This window comes from Gavialis gangeticus, unplaced genomic scaffold, assembly GCF_001723915.1.
Source record: "Gavialis gangeticus isolate Ggan-Ray unplaced genomic scaffold, GavGan_comp1, whole genome shotgun sequence".
In the NCBI taxonomy this organism is placed as follows: domain Eukaryota; kingdom Metazoa; phylum Chordata; order Crocodylia; family Gavialidae; genus Gavialis; species Gavialis gangeticus.
Window position 1 is genome coordinate 78,080,434 of NW_017729029.1, and position 13,763 is coordinate 78,094,196.

General features: G+C 38.4%; 1 protein-coding gene across 1 annotated transcript in view; it reads left to right on the forward strand.

Annotated features, from left to right (window-relative positions):
- The window catches only part of GALNTL6 (polypeptide N-acetylgalactosaminyltransferase-like 6), a 1,239,844-nt gene extending 1,227,554 nt beyond the window's left edge, over window positions 1-12,290 (forward strand). Inside the window, exons 11-12 of the mRNA XM_019521784.1 lie at window positions 89-238; window positions 6,327-12,290. Coding sequence (XP_019377329.1) covers window positions 89-238; window positions 6,327-6,494 — 318 coding nt within the window. The 3' untranslated portion in view covers window positions 6,495-12,290. The remainder of the gene's footprint in view (window positions 1-88; window positions 239-6,326) is intronic.
- The last annotated feature ends 1,473 nt before the right edge of the window (window positions 12,291-13,763 follow it).

Here is a 13,763-nt window from a genome sequence, read left to right on the forward strand (position 1 = left end):
AGTATGAACATGTGCACTGGTTGAGTTTTGTGTTTTTAAATGTCTTGAAACAGCCATATATTATTATCTTGCCTGGTTGTTTTCCTAGCTCTTTACCTTTGGTTGGAGAGAAGACATCCGCCCTGGGGAACCTCTTCACACTAGGAAGTTCTGCTTCGATACCATTTCACACAGTAGCCCCGTCACACTGTATGACTGTCATGGGATGAAGGGCAACCAGCACTGGAGCTATCGGAAGGTTGGCGTCACCTTGGGTCATTTTAAGAGGTTCAAGTCTGTACTGTATTTAGAGACGGTTATATCTGTTCTCCTAAAATAATTTAAAATCCATCATGATTTATTCCAATTCTGCTTTAAATGGATTCTCTGTAGACTGTGTTTCTTTTCAATGCACACTGTGTAAGTTTGCAGTTTTTTTAGGTCAAGTTTAAATTAATATGGATTTGATCCAACACAGAGTGAGCCGCACATTCCCTGAAAAAGCCTTACTATTTTGGCACTTCCAGATATGCATGTCATTTTAACAATAATGCCACTGAGAATATTTTTATTCACTGTGACAGCAGTAAGAAGTGCTGTTCATGAATTAAATGTTATCATTTTGCCATACTTAAAAGATTACAATTAACAGCTCAATCTAAAAAAAAAACCCAACTCCCCACCCCCAAACCTCCAAAACAAAATAAAAACAAAACAATTCACATTAAAAACACCACTGTAAGCCTCCAAAAAGTAGGGATTTAAATGAGATTTAGGTGTCATTCTGAACTGCTAAATTTTAGCCTATTTTTATATATCTCAAAAAAAGGAGAAGCTTATGCTAGAAACTGTGTCAGGCCTTAGTTCAGGGCAAACAAGCCTATAGGAACACTACCAGGATTTCAAATGACATTGTTAATGAAAGCTTCTTATATATATCTAATTTAGTTAGTTTGTAAGGTGAAACTCTATCCTGCCGCCTCATTGTTAACACTAACAGGTTTAACCCATTCATTGCTGCTCTCACTTGTAATCCGTGCTGTGATAGACCATTGCACTATTCTTCTCATCCCCTCTTTATCTTCACATAACCATCATCCCCATATTCCCACATTTACTGGAGATGAGTGTAATGACCAAGATTGGACAAATCTGCTGGAATTTCTAGTATGAAATGAGACACTGTAGTGAGCTGAACTATAACTCTTAGAAACAGGTTAGCTACATCTGCTATTTTCCTAAGGTGTCTAATTATTGACTTTTGCCATTTGAGCCAATATTTACATTGCAATCAGATCTGGAAATGTGATCTCTTCACAGCTAAGGTGGCATTGGTAATGCAGCTAAAGAAGGTATGGACCAACTCTTTGACTGTGCAAATTAGCATTGTTCTGTTGCTGAGTTACGTCCATAATAATACTTTCAGAACCCATCCAATTTATCTTAATACTTATCCATGCTGCTAGAAAGCAGCTTTGACAACTTTAACACTTCATTGGTGCTTAATGAACCAAGTACATGTGACAAAATACAGCTCCAGTGCTGTCTTCTATATATGGTTCATCACCTTTGTAGGTAAGACCCAGTAGATGGCCAAAGAAATAACAGTATTGTAAAAAAAATATTTAGTTAAGTCCCATGTCTAGCTTTGTTTCTCTTATCTAGAGGATTCAAATAATATATAAAAAGTCTAAGTACAAGGTGAATTTATAGCTGAATTAAAAATTCCTCAATAGTGAAAATGCTGAACTATTCAAAATTAACTAATACAAAAACAAACCTTGGTTATTAAAAGGAGTAAAATACACAAGTATTGTGTATTGTTTAGCCCTAAACCATAAAGCTGAGGAGCCACATCAGCATAGAAAATGAATGGATAAATATAATCCTTTTTCGCTGAGATAATTTTTAAAACTTTGCTTGAATATATATTAAATATGTTTTAATTGCCTTTCACTTCGGTTCTTTTTCTTCAGCCCAATCTACATGAGAAAATTTGCCAGTAAAGTTTTACTAGCAAAATCCTTTTAGTGTGGATATCTCTGACTTTAACAAAAAAAAGTACTGGTTCTCCAAGGGTAATAAGCCATTCCAGTGAAAGTGCTTTTATGTCAATGTATCTGTATCTAAATTAGGGTTTTTGCCAACCTAGATATGTCACAAAAAATCACCTCTCTAATCGCTACTGCTATGCTGGCAAATGTTCCTAGCACAGACCTTGCCATGGTACTTTTAAAGTATTTTTTTTAATTTTAAACTACTTTTTCAAAGAGCATAGAAATAATAAGCATGTACAGTTAAACAACAGCCCCTTTTGAAAAAACAGACCATGCTACTCCATTCCACTCCTACGTACATACACAGCAGCTTCCTGCTGATTGTGCCCCCCCTTGCTTGTAATTATTTCTGTGTCCTATAAAGTACAATTTCAGTTTTTGTTCTTAATTTTATAAAACCCTAATCTCAGCCAGTTTTTACCATCCTGACATAACCGGTCCTGGAAAACTAGGACCTAGGAAGTTTTCCATGCTCTAAGGATCAGTTGCCTTTGCGGGCCACTTTTGAAATAATTTGTAGGATTATTCATGTGTTATCATTACTTTATGCCATAAAATAATTTCTGAATCAGATAGGAATATAAAATTCTACCCAAAATGTCTAATATTTGGACACGGGCAAAGAATATGTCAAATAACTACTGATTCCTACACTATCAACACTATTGCCTGGTATGCTACAGTTGAACAGTAAGTCTATTGCCTGACTTGGTAAATTATTATTTTATTATAAATTAAATTATATTATTAAACAATCATTTACCATGAAAGCATTTGCATATTTTTGACACAATCCAAAACATTTTTTTCTTAATCAAAGAACACAGCATACCCATCTCTCTCAAAACACTGGAGTTACCAAGTAGGACTAGTCCAAGTAACAACTTACATAATGTTGTGACTGAAAGGAGGAATCTCTATTGGAAATCAGATATCAGTGATGGAAGCAATATAAGCGATGAGATAGGTAGGTAGATATATCAGGGGCTCTTAGAGAAGTAAACATACAGATAATCTAAAATTACAGGAAACTTCAAGTTTTGATAGCTTCTCAAGATAAAAACATTCCATAAGCATGAAAAGTTAACTTGTAAATGCTCCAGATTTGAAACTGCAAAGACCCTGACATTTTCCATTTCTCCCAGGGAAGAGACCTGCCCTCGATTTTTATTTTAGCATCACTCCAGATGGATGAGTAATAGAATAATCCTGATACAGCATGATTCAATTTATGTGCTGTAGCCCTTCACTACCATTTGTAGCACTTCTACAAGTACCAAAGTGGGGACTGATTTAGTACATCTCTCTAAAAAAAAAAAAAAAAAAAAAAGTTGTGAAAGATCAAATTCATTATGCTATAATTCTATTCTGAGCATAGTGATTATGAAAGCTGCTAGATTTATGTCAGAGACTGATGTTCTCTCTGCACAGAACAGGTACAAAAGCAGTACAGTTTGCTCAGATTGCCCCTGATAGCACTTCAGGGACAAATTGTGAGAGGAAATTTTCTCCCTGGTGCCCATTAAGTCTGTAGTTTCTTTTGCTGAGACTGCCAAAGTGGGTGTCATTTGGATGATGGTTTTTATCATGTACACACCTGTCCAGCAGAAACTGTGCTGAGGCTACCAACTCATTTCAGATAAACTACTGCAGCCATCAGATGATAATGACTTTCAGTCACTACCGACCTTGGCCACAGTTAAGTAGTGACCTAGAAGAAAGTGAAAGGCTTCTTGCTTCGTAACCAATTCCTTAAGCTGTCCAGGCCTGCTCTATGTCCATTATCTCATGAAAAAGATATTACTTTATAAAGTAATAATTGGACTTGCTCACATGAAGTTTAAAAATCAACTTATTCTTCTCAAATAGGACTGAATTCTAAAAGAGGGTTGTTGTCACTCTTTATTATTACTATGAAGGAGGGATTTGTACCTATGCCTCTCTTACTGCAAATGGAAAATTATGTTTTGGGGCACGTACTACTGTTCCCCCTTACAGTTCTGAGTCTGTGTCCATTCAACTCAATGACAGCAGCAAGCTCTGACCTTAGGTCAAAGAAAGGTACAGATGACAAATGGATAACACTAGTACACAGTTAAGTCAAAAAGAAGCTTTCCAGTGGTAAACAGCTGTTCTTAAAGGGACATGATCTGCCTCCTAATTTTAAAAACCTTTCAGAAAGGGAGTAGGAGCAGTGCTTAATCCAAAAATTATACCTATAGAAAACTCTACACAGACTAACCCAGCAGTGTACTGGCTTTCCTGGGGAAGGCTAGAACACTTGTACTACACATAATTTCCCATTGAAGCAGGTTGTTTTCTCCTTGTTTGCAGCCAGGATAGTCCAGTTTCAAAGGATCCCGATGTCCCAAAGCAGTAGGGGCCAGGTTGTGCCTAGTCTTCATGCAAGTCTATAAGATGAGGAAGAACATAAGAAATTGTCATTTCCCAAAATCCCAGAACAGGGGCCAGCCACAGTTACAGTCATTGTGCTCTCCTGAGTGCAAGGACACACGGTGCTGGTCAACCTGTCATGGCAGGGACAGTGAAGAGCATCCCCTCTACTCCTTTTTTGCACTGGTTACCACTACCCTTAACCACCCACAAAAAAAAGAATTATGAACCACAGCCAAGGGGCTTGTGCTAACTCACATCCCCTATAATAATTGGATAATACTATCCAGCCCTATCTAGAGTTCAGGATTCTTGAAAACTGAAATATCCCATCTGCTTACAAGGATGCACAGGCTGAGGTGGGGAAGCCAGGTGGGAATTTGCCTACTGGTGATTCAGAAATAGTCAGCAGGTCTGGTTTTGTTGTCAGCCCTGCTGCTGCCTCTTGAGAACTTTTTGTTACTTCAGAGCATATTATTTAGAAAAAGATTGTGTTCTCCTGCTATCTATGTAGGAGAAGATACGTGCAAGTCGTGCAGATATACACCACATCTCCTAGGGCCTGAATTGGGTGTTATGCTCTTAAATGTGGTTTTGTTCGTTGTATGTACTGAAAGTATAAAGGCCATATCAAATTAAGGCCTGCCTAGCTCCCGCTAAAATCCAACTTGTTGTAATTTCTTTTGAAAGTAGAGTTTTTTAAGCGAATGAAAAAACTGTTTTATGTTTGTTGTTCTGCTCTCCAAGCACTGTTGCAGGGTGCTTTATTAACCATACTTATTTATTAACGGTATGATTTTCTTCCTGTTACTCTTTCTTCTCTTCTTTGTGACCGTACAAATGTTCACATCCTGGATTAGTACCGATTGTTGGCAGAAGTATGCCTGGCACAGAGAGGGAGAAACCTGAATGTATTTATCTGGGGCAGTTAGAAGCATTATTTCAACAAATGCAAAAAGTGTATTATTGTACAATCATCAGAAACTTTCCAACTATCTAATCAATCCCACACCAGACACATGAACATAACAAATACATTAGAACTATTCAAGCCCTCAGTTAAGATGGACTTCAATATATTCTTGGAGGCAACATAGCTGGAATTCATCAGTACAAGCCAAACTGTCAAAGACCAATCTTTTGCTATTTACCATGGCATCTTGTTTTGACCAAACTCAGCTAACTGTAATTCCCAGTTAATACTGATACTTTTTTCATAATCAACTTACATTCTAATCCTCACAAAATCTCCATTGGGCAGGTTAGCCAATATTAGCCTCCATTAGCAGGTTTATACGGATGGGGAAAGTGCGTCAGAGCGTTAAGTGACTTAAAAGTCCCAGATGGAATTTCTGGTGGTTGTGTTTAGAAAAAGTCCCCAGTCCTGTATCTAGACCATGCACCAGAACTCTGTGTTAAATGTGATTATTTCTTCCATCCCCTCTCCATCAGGAAGGCCCTGCACCCCTCTTTAAAATGCACTGCTCCAGAGCCTCTAGCCCTACAGTGGAGAAATCAGGCAGCTTTTCAGGCCACACATTTTGAAATGAATGTATGAGGAATGTATAAGGAACTTGGTATGTACATTTTTAAAAAGCCATTTTTACCTTTGTTTTGCACTGTATGGTTGTGGGTCGAAAGACCACAGGCCAGCTCCAGTTTCTTTCAGGTGCCCAGTTTTCTGAAGTAAAATGTGCAAAGAACCCACTCGGCCATCTATACATCCCCAACAATACTCAGTTTATTACTCCAGGTTACTGCATAGAGAATTACTATAGAACACAACATCACTTTAGCCAGGGTTATGTCAATCTAAGTTCTAGAAAATGACAGCATTTTAATCATTACTACTAAATTCTGTTTTGTTTTGTTTTGTTTTCTTCCTCATTCCCATAGGACAAAACTTTGTTCCATCCAGTAAGCAACGGCTGTATAGATTGCAACCCAGCTGAGAAGAAGATTTTCATGAACAGATGTGATCCTTTATCTGAAACTCAGCAGTGGATTTTTGAACATATTAATATGACTGTTTTAGAAAAATTTAACAGCAAGGGCAGTTCCTAGGGAAAAAAAAAAACAGACGATTACATTCAGATTGCAAACTACATTTTGGCCAGCATCTGGGTCGAAGGAGTCAGGAATTAAATTTCCTAGATCCAGGAAGTCTGTTCTGAGGATTAAGAAAATGCCACGGCAAAGGCCAATGGGCTGTCATTATGGATGTACAGTATCTGAAGAACTTGGCTGAGAGCCTCACCAGATGCTGCTGAGAACTTCAGGCTGACAATTCCCTTGCTGGTCAAGGGAAAACTTTATTTAAATAAATGTTTCAAAACCTTCTAAGTAAATAAAGTGAAACAAAAATCTAGAGTTTCTCAGGTCAAACCCTGCTGTAATGAGTAGCTATGAATGGATGCTATTATTTGGGGTGGGTATATAGTGTGCATGACTGCTACGGGAACCTGCAGAAATCACAGGTTTAGAACTAACCAAGCTGGTGGAATGTTAACAGTGTCCCAGCACTCCTGTCACTCTCTGAATAAAGGTTGGGTTACGCAGGTTTAACCCTTAGAATTGCTGCAGCTCATTTTAAACTACACCCCATTACATTCCTTTCATTACCGAAATGAAAATGGTAGAAATCTTAGGGGTTAGAATTACGTTATAATGAAGCATGAAATAGACTGTAAGATGTCTACATCCCATTTCACTCCTGCATTTGGAAAAAAAAAACCTGATCAAGCAACTAAATCAAATTTCCATACATAATGGGATCTACCTAACATTCATCTGCTGTGACTCAAACATGAGTAAGTTAAGAATCAAAAGGTCAAATCTACCAAATCCTTACTAATCATGCAGCAGTGAATATATCACCAATAATAGCAGCACAATGCAAGGTTTGTAGAAAGCATACTTTTCCGGTATCTTTAATAAAGGTCCATTTAAATAAAATTAAGATATTCACAGAAGTATTGAGAATAGCAAACTAATTGTTTACTATATGTCAGGATAGGCATATAGCATTGGTACACTGCCATCAGCTACAAAAATTGTTGGCTCCCTGCAGCACATTTTATAGGATCTGCAGGGATAATCAGAGATTTCTAGGAGATGGAGGTAAGGGGAAGAGTTTCTGCAAAACTAGTTAGATGTTTTGCAAATAACTTGATGACATCCATAGTGGAAATTGCACAAATGTGCCACTGTTTTGAGCTAACAGCTTTGTATATTGCTGGGTTGTGGGGCAAACAAAGTGAAAAAAGCAAAAGCTCAAAAAAAAGTATTCTATCTAAGGTAGCTTTAATTTCCTTATGTTGGTATCCATTATGGAAAATAGTGTCCTTCAAATCTTTTATATCTTTAATACGGTGGGGAGGAGGAGAATTGGGTGGGTTAATACAGCTTGGAGAGACCTGTTTTTCTTCCTCAGTAGAAAGTGATGTGTACTAATGTGTAACACACAGTGAAAGGATTTAGGGACTGCTAAAACTAATAGCACATTTAAGTGGCCTGGTCTTACTTGAATCCTGAACTGACAGATGAATGCACTGTGAATGCAGACATTACATCTTACAAGAGATGGCCATAATAACACTTTTCACTTTCAAAAATATCATGTATAAACTTGATCTGTAAATTCTGATTGTTAGTAATGTGGTTGGCTAACCAAACTGTTCATGTTTAAACTACCCTTCCTGAGAGTCTAGATTGATTTTCAGCTGTGTGCATGAAGAGCAGTGGTTGCAGCTGGAGGATGAGTATGATATCCATGCTTGTGTGAAGTTTTATGGCAACAACTTCCAAATTGTAGGTTGTAGGGACTTTTTAGGAGGAGCATGAGAGATCTTAGAGCATTTAGGATGCATGTTCTGGAAAATTAGTTGTGTGCAATTCATCTGTATGTTGAACCCTTGCTTCAACTGAGTAAAGATACGTATCAAATGTTCAAGGAGCAATCTGCCTGTAGGCTAGACTCTTCACATTACGGCATTGTTTAGATTTAAAACTTGAAGACACTGCACTGCACTGCACAATGGAAGAAAATTGATTTAACCTCAGGCTGTCTCATACCTCAGTCCAGCAGAAGTTGATGAAGTTGTCGCCAGAAAGAGTTTGAGATTTTTATTAGCTACTAGTACATAGACTGGGCATTACAGACTGTGCATCCTCTCAGCTGCAAGACTCCTGGCACAATTTATTTGCAGCTCAAGCATTACAAAAAAAAAGGTTTGAAAACTGAAGAAAAATAGATGCCTAGAATGTAGAAGTGAAAATGAAATCTCCAAGATGCCTATTTGGACTTGCCCAAGACCGTCAAAGTACTGGAAGCAGTACTCTATATCTTAGATATAAGAGCTATGGGAGACGTACCCAGCCAGGCTAAGCAATTTACATAATACAAAACGTTGGTGGGGTCATATCATTCAGTGTCTGAATGCAGCCCGATCAGTGAATTTTGAAAATATTTATCAGAAACTAAACTGCAGTTGTGGCAAAGACATTCTGCATCTCTTACAGCCCTAGGTGCATACCACTATCCAAAAATTTACACTGCCACAGGGTACCTTCCTGTTACTTGCAGTTAGTCAAGGCACATGAGATCTACAGCCTTTCTAAGCTCCATCACTTGCCATGGAACAATATTTCACATTAGTAAGATTCAGATCTTTGAACAGAACGTCAGTGTGCTACAATAAATGCTTTTTTTTTCATTTTCTAGAAAAAAAATTGTGTACCTTGGCAGAAAATTTATAAGGAATCTTGTTATATGTCTTGTGTAATGAAAAAGACACCCTGAATGAATAGAACATGTTTATTAAGGCAAGGTCCCACTTTAAGGAAATCTTACTGAGCACTAACAGTGTTTTATTTTTTGATGACTGAAATTTTGAATTTTTAGCACAATCAGATCTATACAGTGAAAAGAACATTATCTGGTAGGATCCATGACTCTTCAAACAATAGAGAATCACCAAAACATTTTGGCTTCATCACTATCTCTTGGAAAAAAATGAAAGGGAGAAAAGTTGTACCACATATACACACATAACCAAAAAGTGTGGCATGCAAACCAAGGGGACAAAGGCACTCCAAATTGTGTCTTATAACAGTTGGAGCAGATGTTTAACACGAGATATACTGGCAAAAAAAGAGAGTACCTTTAAAAAGAACTTAATACAAATAGACATCTACAACTGTGAGGCGAATCCTGTCTTCCACTGATTTCAGTAGGGTTTTATGATTAGGGACCTACCAAAATCGAGGAAGCAGGTGAGTGATTTTGCAGGCCAATCACTTACTTGCTGCCATTTCTGTGTTATTTTGCAGTGAGCTCCCCTCTCTCCCCTGCACACACACATACACAGTGTTGATTGGCTAAGGGGCCCTGGCGGTAGCCCTGGCCCTCATTACTGATTGGCTGAGGGTTGTTCTTCAGGCAGCCCCATCCATCGCTGCTGACTGCCCAAAAGGATTGCCATTCATGCAGTTTTGCCCCTTGTTGCTGATTGGTGCAGAGGGGTGGGGCCTCATGATAGGCAGCCCTTTTGGCCAATCAGCAGTGGAAGGAGGAGAGGGCAACCAACATCTCAGCTCCCTCTCTCTTTCCTGGGGAGCCATGATAACTGGGGAGCCAGCATTTTATTTTTAGTAAGCCCCCCTCCTGCTGCCCAGCAAGTCTGCCAAAAGTCACAAGGAATGCTATTTTTCATGGAAACCACCTCAAATTGCAAGTTTCCATGAAAAAAAAATGCGATTTGAGTAGGTCCCTATTTATGACTGATTTTATGTTTAGAAATTCTGCAAGCCATCCCACAGCTATATCCTCCAGACCCAATCCTATAAACATTTGCATAATGCTAGGAGTAGATTGCTGGGTACATTCTGCTGCCTTAATTGAACCCAGGGACCCTGCCAGAATATTCAGCTGCAGCCTGTGGCTCTCTCAAAATGAGACTCAGGCCCTTAGAAAGCTGCTATAGGACTATTCTTTTTGGTAATTACTCTTAAAAATGCTATAAAATATTGCTTTGTATCACTTTAAAAACACTGTTTACAATTGGTTCTACGTGTATCTTGGGTCAGGTCTTCAGGAGGTGTAAACTGATGTTTCATTGATTTACACCACCTGATGATCTGGCCCTACACACTTTGTGTTTTTCAACACATCTTCTTTTGGGTTTGCATTACATGTCCATGGAAACAAAATTGTTATTTCATAAGGGCTTATTGCCACTTGTCATTAATTCTTCACTTTATAGACACTACAGTCTATCTGCATCATTGAAATTGACTGGTGCAGAAGTTAGAGCAGGGGAGATATGGTCGTAGTTGAAGAAACTGAAATAAGCAACACGTGCTGGTAAAACTTTTAAATCACATTTGCTTTCATGAGTACATCCAAAGTGTAGTGGAAAAAAAAGAAAAGGCATGTCAGCACGATTGTTTCTAAATAGTATGATTTTCAAATGTGTCCAAGAGCATCAGCAGCTGTTTAATCTGTCAGCATGACTGACATGTCAGCAAAGGCACCTTGCTGCAGAAGTCCTGGCATTGTGACAAGATTTCATTATTTATTACTTGTGATCTGATTTCACAAATTCAGGTTGTTTTAAGTTTTTTAATGGCACACTATAATGTCATAGTATATGTCTAGCCTGAATAAATTAGTTTATACATTTATGATCTTTAAACATGAAATGATCTTTAAACATTAAAATGCTAAAATCTTCAAAACTAGTCACAGTGATATAAGCAATCGCTACGTGCAAGATATAAACTAGCCTAGTGAAATGACAGGTGCCTCCATCACATAAGTTCTATCACAATTGATATTAGTTTGCATCCTTGCTGGCAGCCTCAGAAGATGACAATTAGCATTACCCTCTCAGCCTGTCCAGCAAGGACTGGCTTGAAAGCACTTTAGCAGGGCAGTACTGAGAGGTTTGCAGTGTTATTGCAACCCATATAGTACCATTTTTGTGAATAAAAGGCTTTAGTCTCTGCTGATGTCAATCCAGCATCTTTTTGTGAGTCCACAAACTCTACATGGTATCTTCATTTCAAATTTTCTGTTAAGGTGGCTACAAGAACTACTTCAAAGCTTTGAACCTAACAGACTGACTTGAAGCTATTTTATTTGCTAGCTGGTACTAGACAAACAGTACTATTGCTTACAAACTAGGCTGGCTAAGACCAAGCTAAGACACCTAGCTAACCTTCCAATAAATGTTGTTTCTGTTGATACAAAGAGTACAAAGATCCCAAAATGTTATCCTTGTTTATTGTGAAGTCATTGTCTCTGAAAATGATCTTACAGCATAGTCAAATGAGGAGTTGCATTAACTTTTAAGTAGAGGGTGATGGTGAAAATGTGGTTTAACATGAGAAATACCTTACCATGTTTGGAGATACCAAAGGTTCACCAAACTTTTTGTTGGCAAATAATAATTCTCTCCTAGAAAACTCTGGATGAATCAGTAAACTATTTTAATGGATTAATCCTATACAGTGTTTTCTAGTTAAGGGTTTTATTCTGGAACTGAACTGGATTTGGTACACCTATGGCTAATTGCTGGCATTATTTATGACCATGTTTAATAACCAACATGGCTTTTTTTGTAACTCACAGATGAGTATTGTAATCCTACAATACTCCCCTGCTGGACTCTTAAAATTGTGTGACAGGATTTCTGCATGCTGATGGGCTGGCAATCACTATCTGGGAGTGCTGCTTTAAGAAGCTGCCTTTTTAACCTGGCCATTTGAGAAATGTTGGTGATATCTGTCTAACTATCTTCAATATTTATGAAGTTCCAATCATCTTATTATTGTTTATTATCTAGTAATGTTGTAGGTGCTTCACTTCACAGATAAGAAAAGATGGTCCTTGCCCCAAAGTTCTTACAACCTGATTCAGACAACAATAGAATAAAGACAACAGGAAAGAGGTGGGGAAAGAAGCGATCAAAGCAATAAAACTAAGTAATGATGTTTATAGCATAGTAAAATAGGGTTTGGGTTTTTTAAAGTAACGTACAAAAATAGTTGTCTATGTTTATTTGCTCCTTGATGTAGAAGAGGATATATGAATCAGGAAAAAGTAATGGCCTTATGGACCAGGCCTGAAAAGAAAGCCTGTGTTTAGCAAGAGACATGGGAAAAGGCACAGTGGCAAAGGTTGGAGAAGCAGAGACCAACAGGGTATGATGGCTGGTATAATGAGTAGTATAGAGAAGTGAAAGAAGATATTATGGGACACATTTAGATAAGTAATGCTAGTATATAAATTACATTTGCAAGAGAGATGGAAAACTTGGCTTTCACCAAGTTCAGCCTTATTCTTGATCTTTTTTTAAAGAATGAACTGATATGATTGAAGTAATCTTTGACACTTCAAGCCTGAGACTCTCAAACTTTAAAGAATCATGGGCAAAACAAAATTTTAGTATGTCTGCAGGTCAGCCCTGAACATCCTGATCTGATTGGCACAATAAATTATTAGGTATAATCTACCCAGGAGTCCCAAATGGTACCAGAATTAAAACAAACTCTCTGTTTTCTCTTATAGCATGGGATCAGATGGGCTTATGATTCATTCAGTAAAATAGACAGGTTGGTAACCTAGAGGAATGAATGACAGCAGAGAGCTCAAATTAGGAAAATCAGGAATTGTGAGTTGGAACTGAGAAAGTTATGGGCTGGATGGTGAAGTTATCACTTGCCAGTTTAGTTAGAAAGGGGGAGGACCATGGATCAAGTAAGCTTTGATATTTCCTGGATGCAAAAGGGCATGGAAGGGGACATTCAAAGATCAACCATAGGAAACTCAGCGGCCCTGGGCACTGCCTTTGTGGGGTGGCACAAAACAGTAGAATAACATGGAGTGGGGCAGGGACCACCAGCCTCAGGTGCCAATTTTGCTAGGGGTGCCAGAACTGTGCCCCCACCCCCACAGTGCCCATACCCTAGCAGCAGAAGCAGCCCCATGACATTTTACTTCCAACAATAGCTATTTCACAGACCATGCTGCTGTTACAGACCCAACAACAGGGTTGGGCCGGTCCCCCCATTCTCAGAATGCTCTGCCCCCCTGGGACTCGGAGGATGTTACACAGATTTTCCAGGAGCTGCTGGTCCAGATCACTACCAGTTAGCTCTTTGCACTTGCTGTCTGGAGCAAGAATATATAGTGGTATGTTTCTCTCCAGGCATCACTCACTGGATCCAGGACCAAACAGACTCTCTGTATCAAATTTACACACTGATGGGGGTTTGTTTTTATCCCCTTTTCCCCTATTCTCTTTATTCTTTTTCCTGATTTTCCTTCTT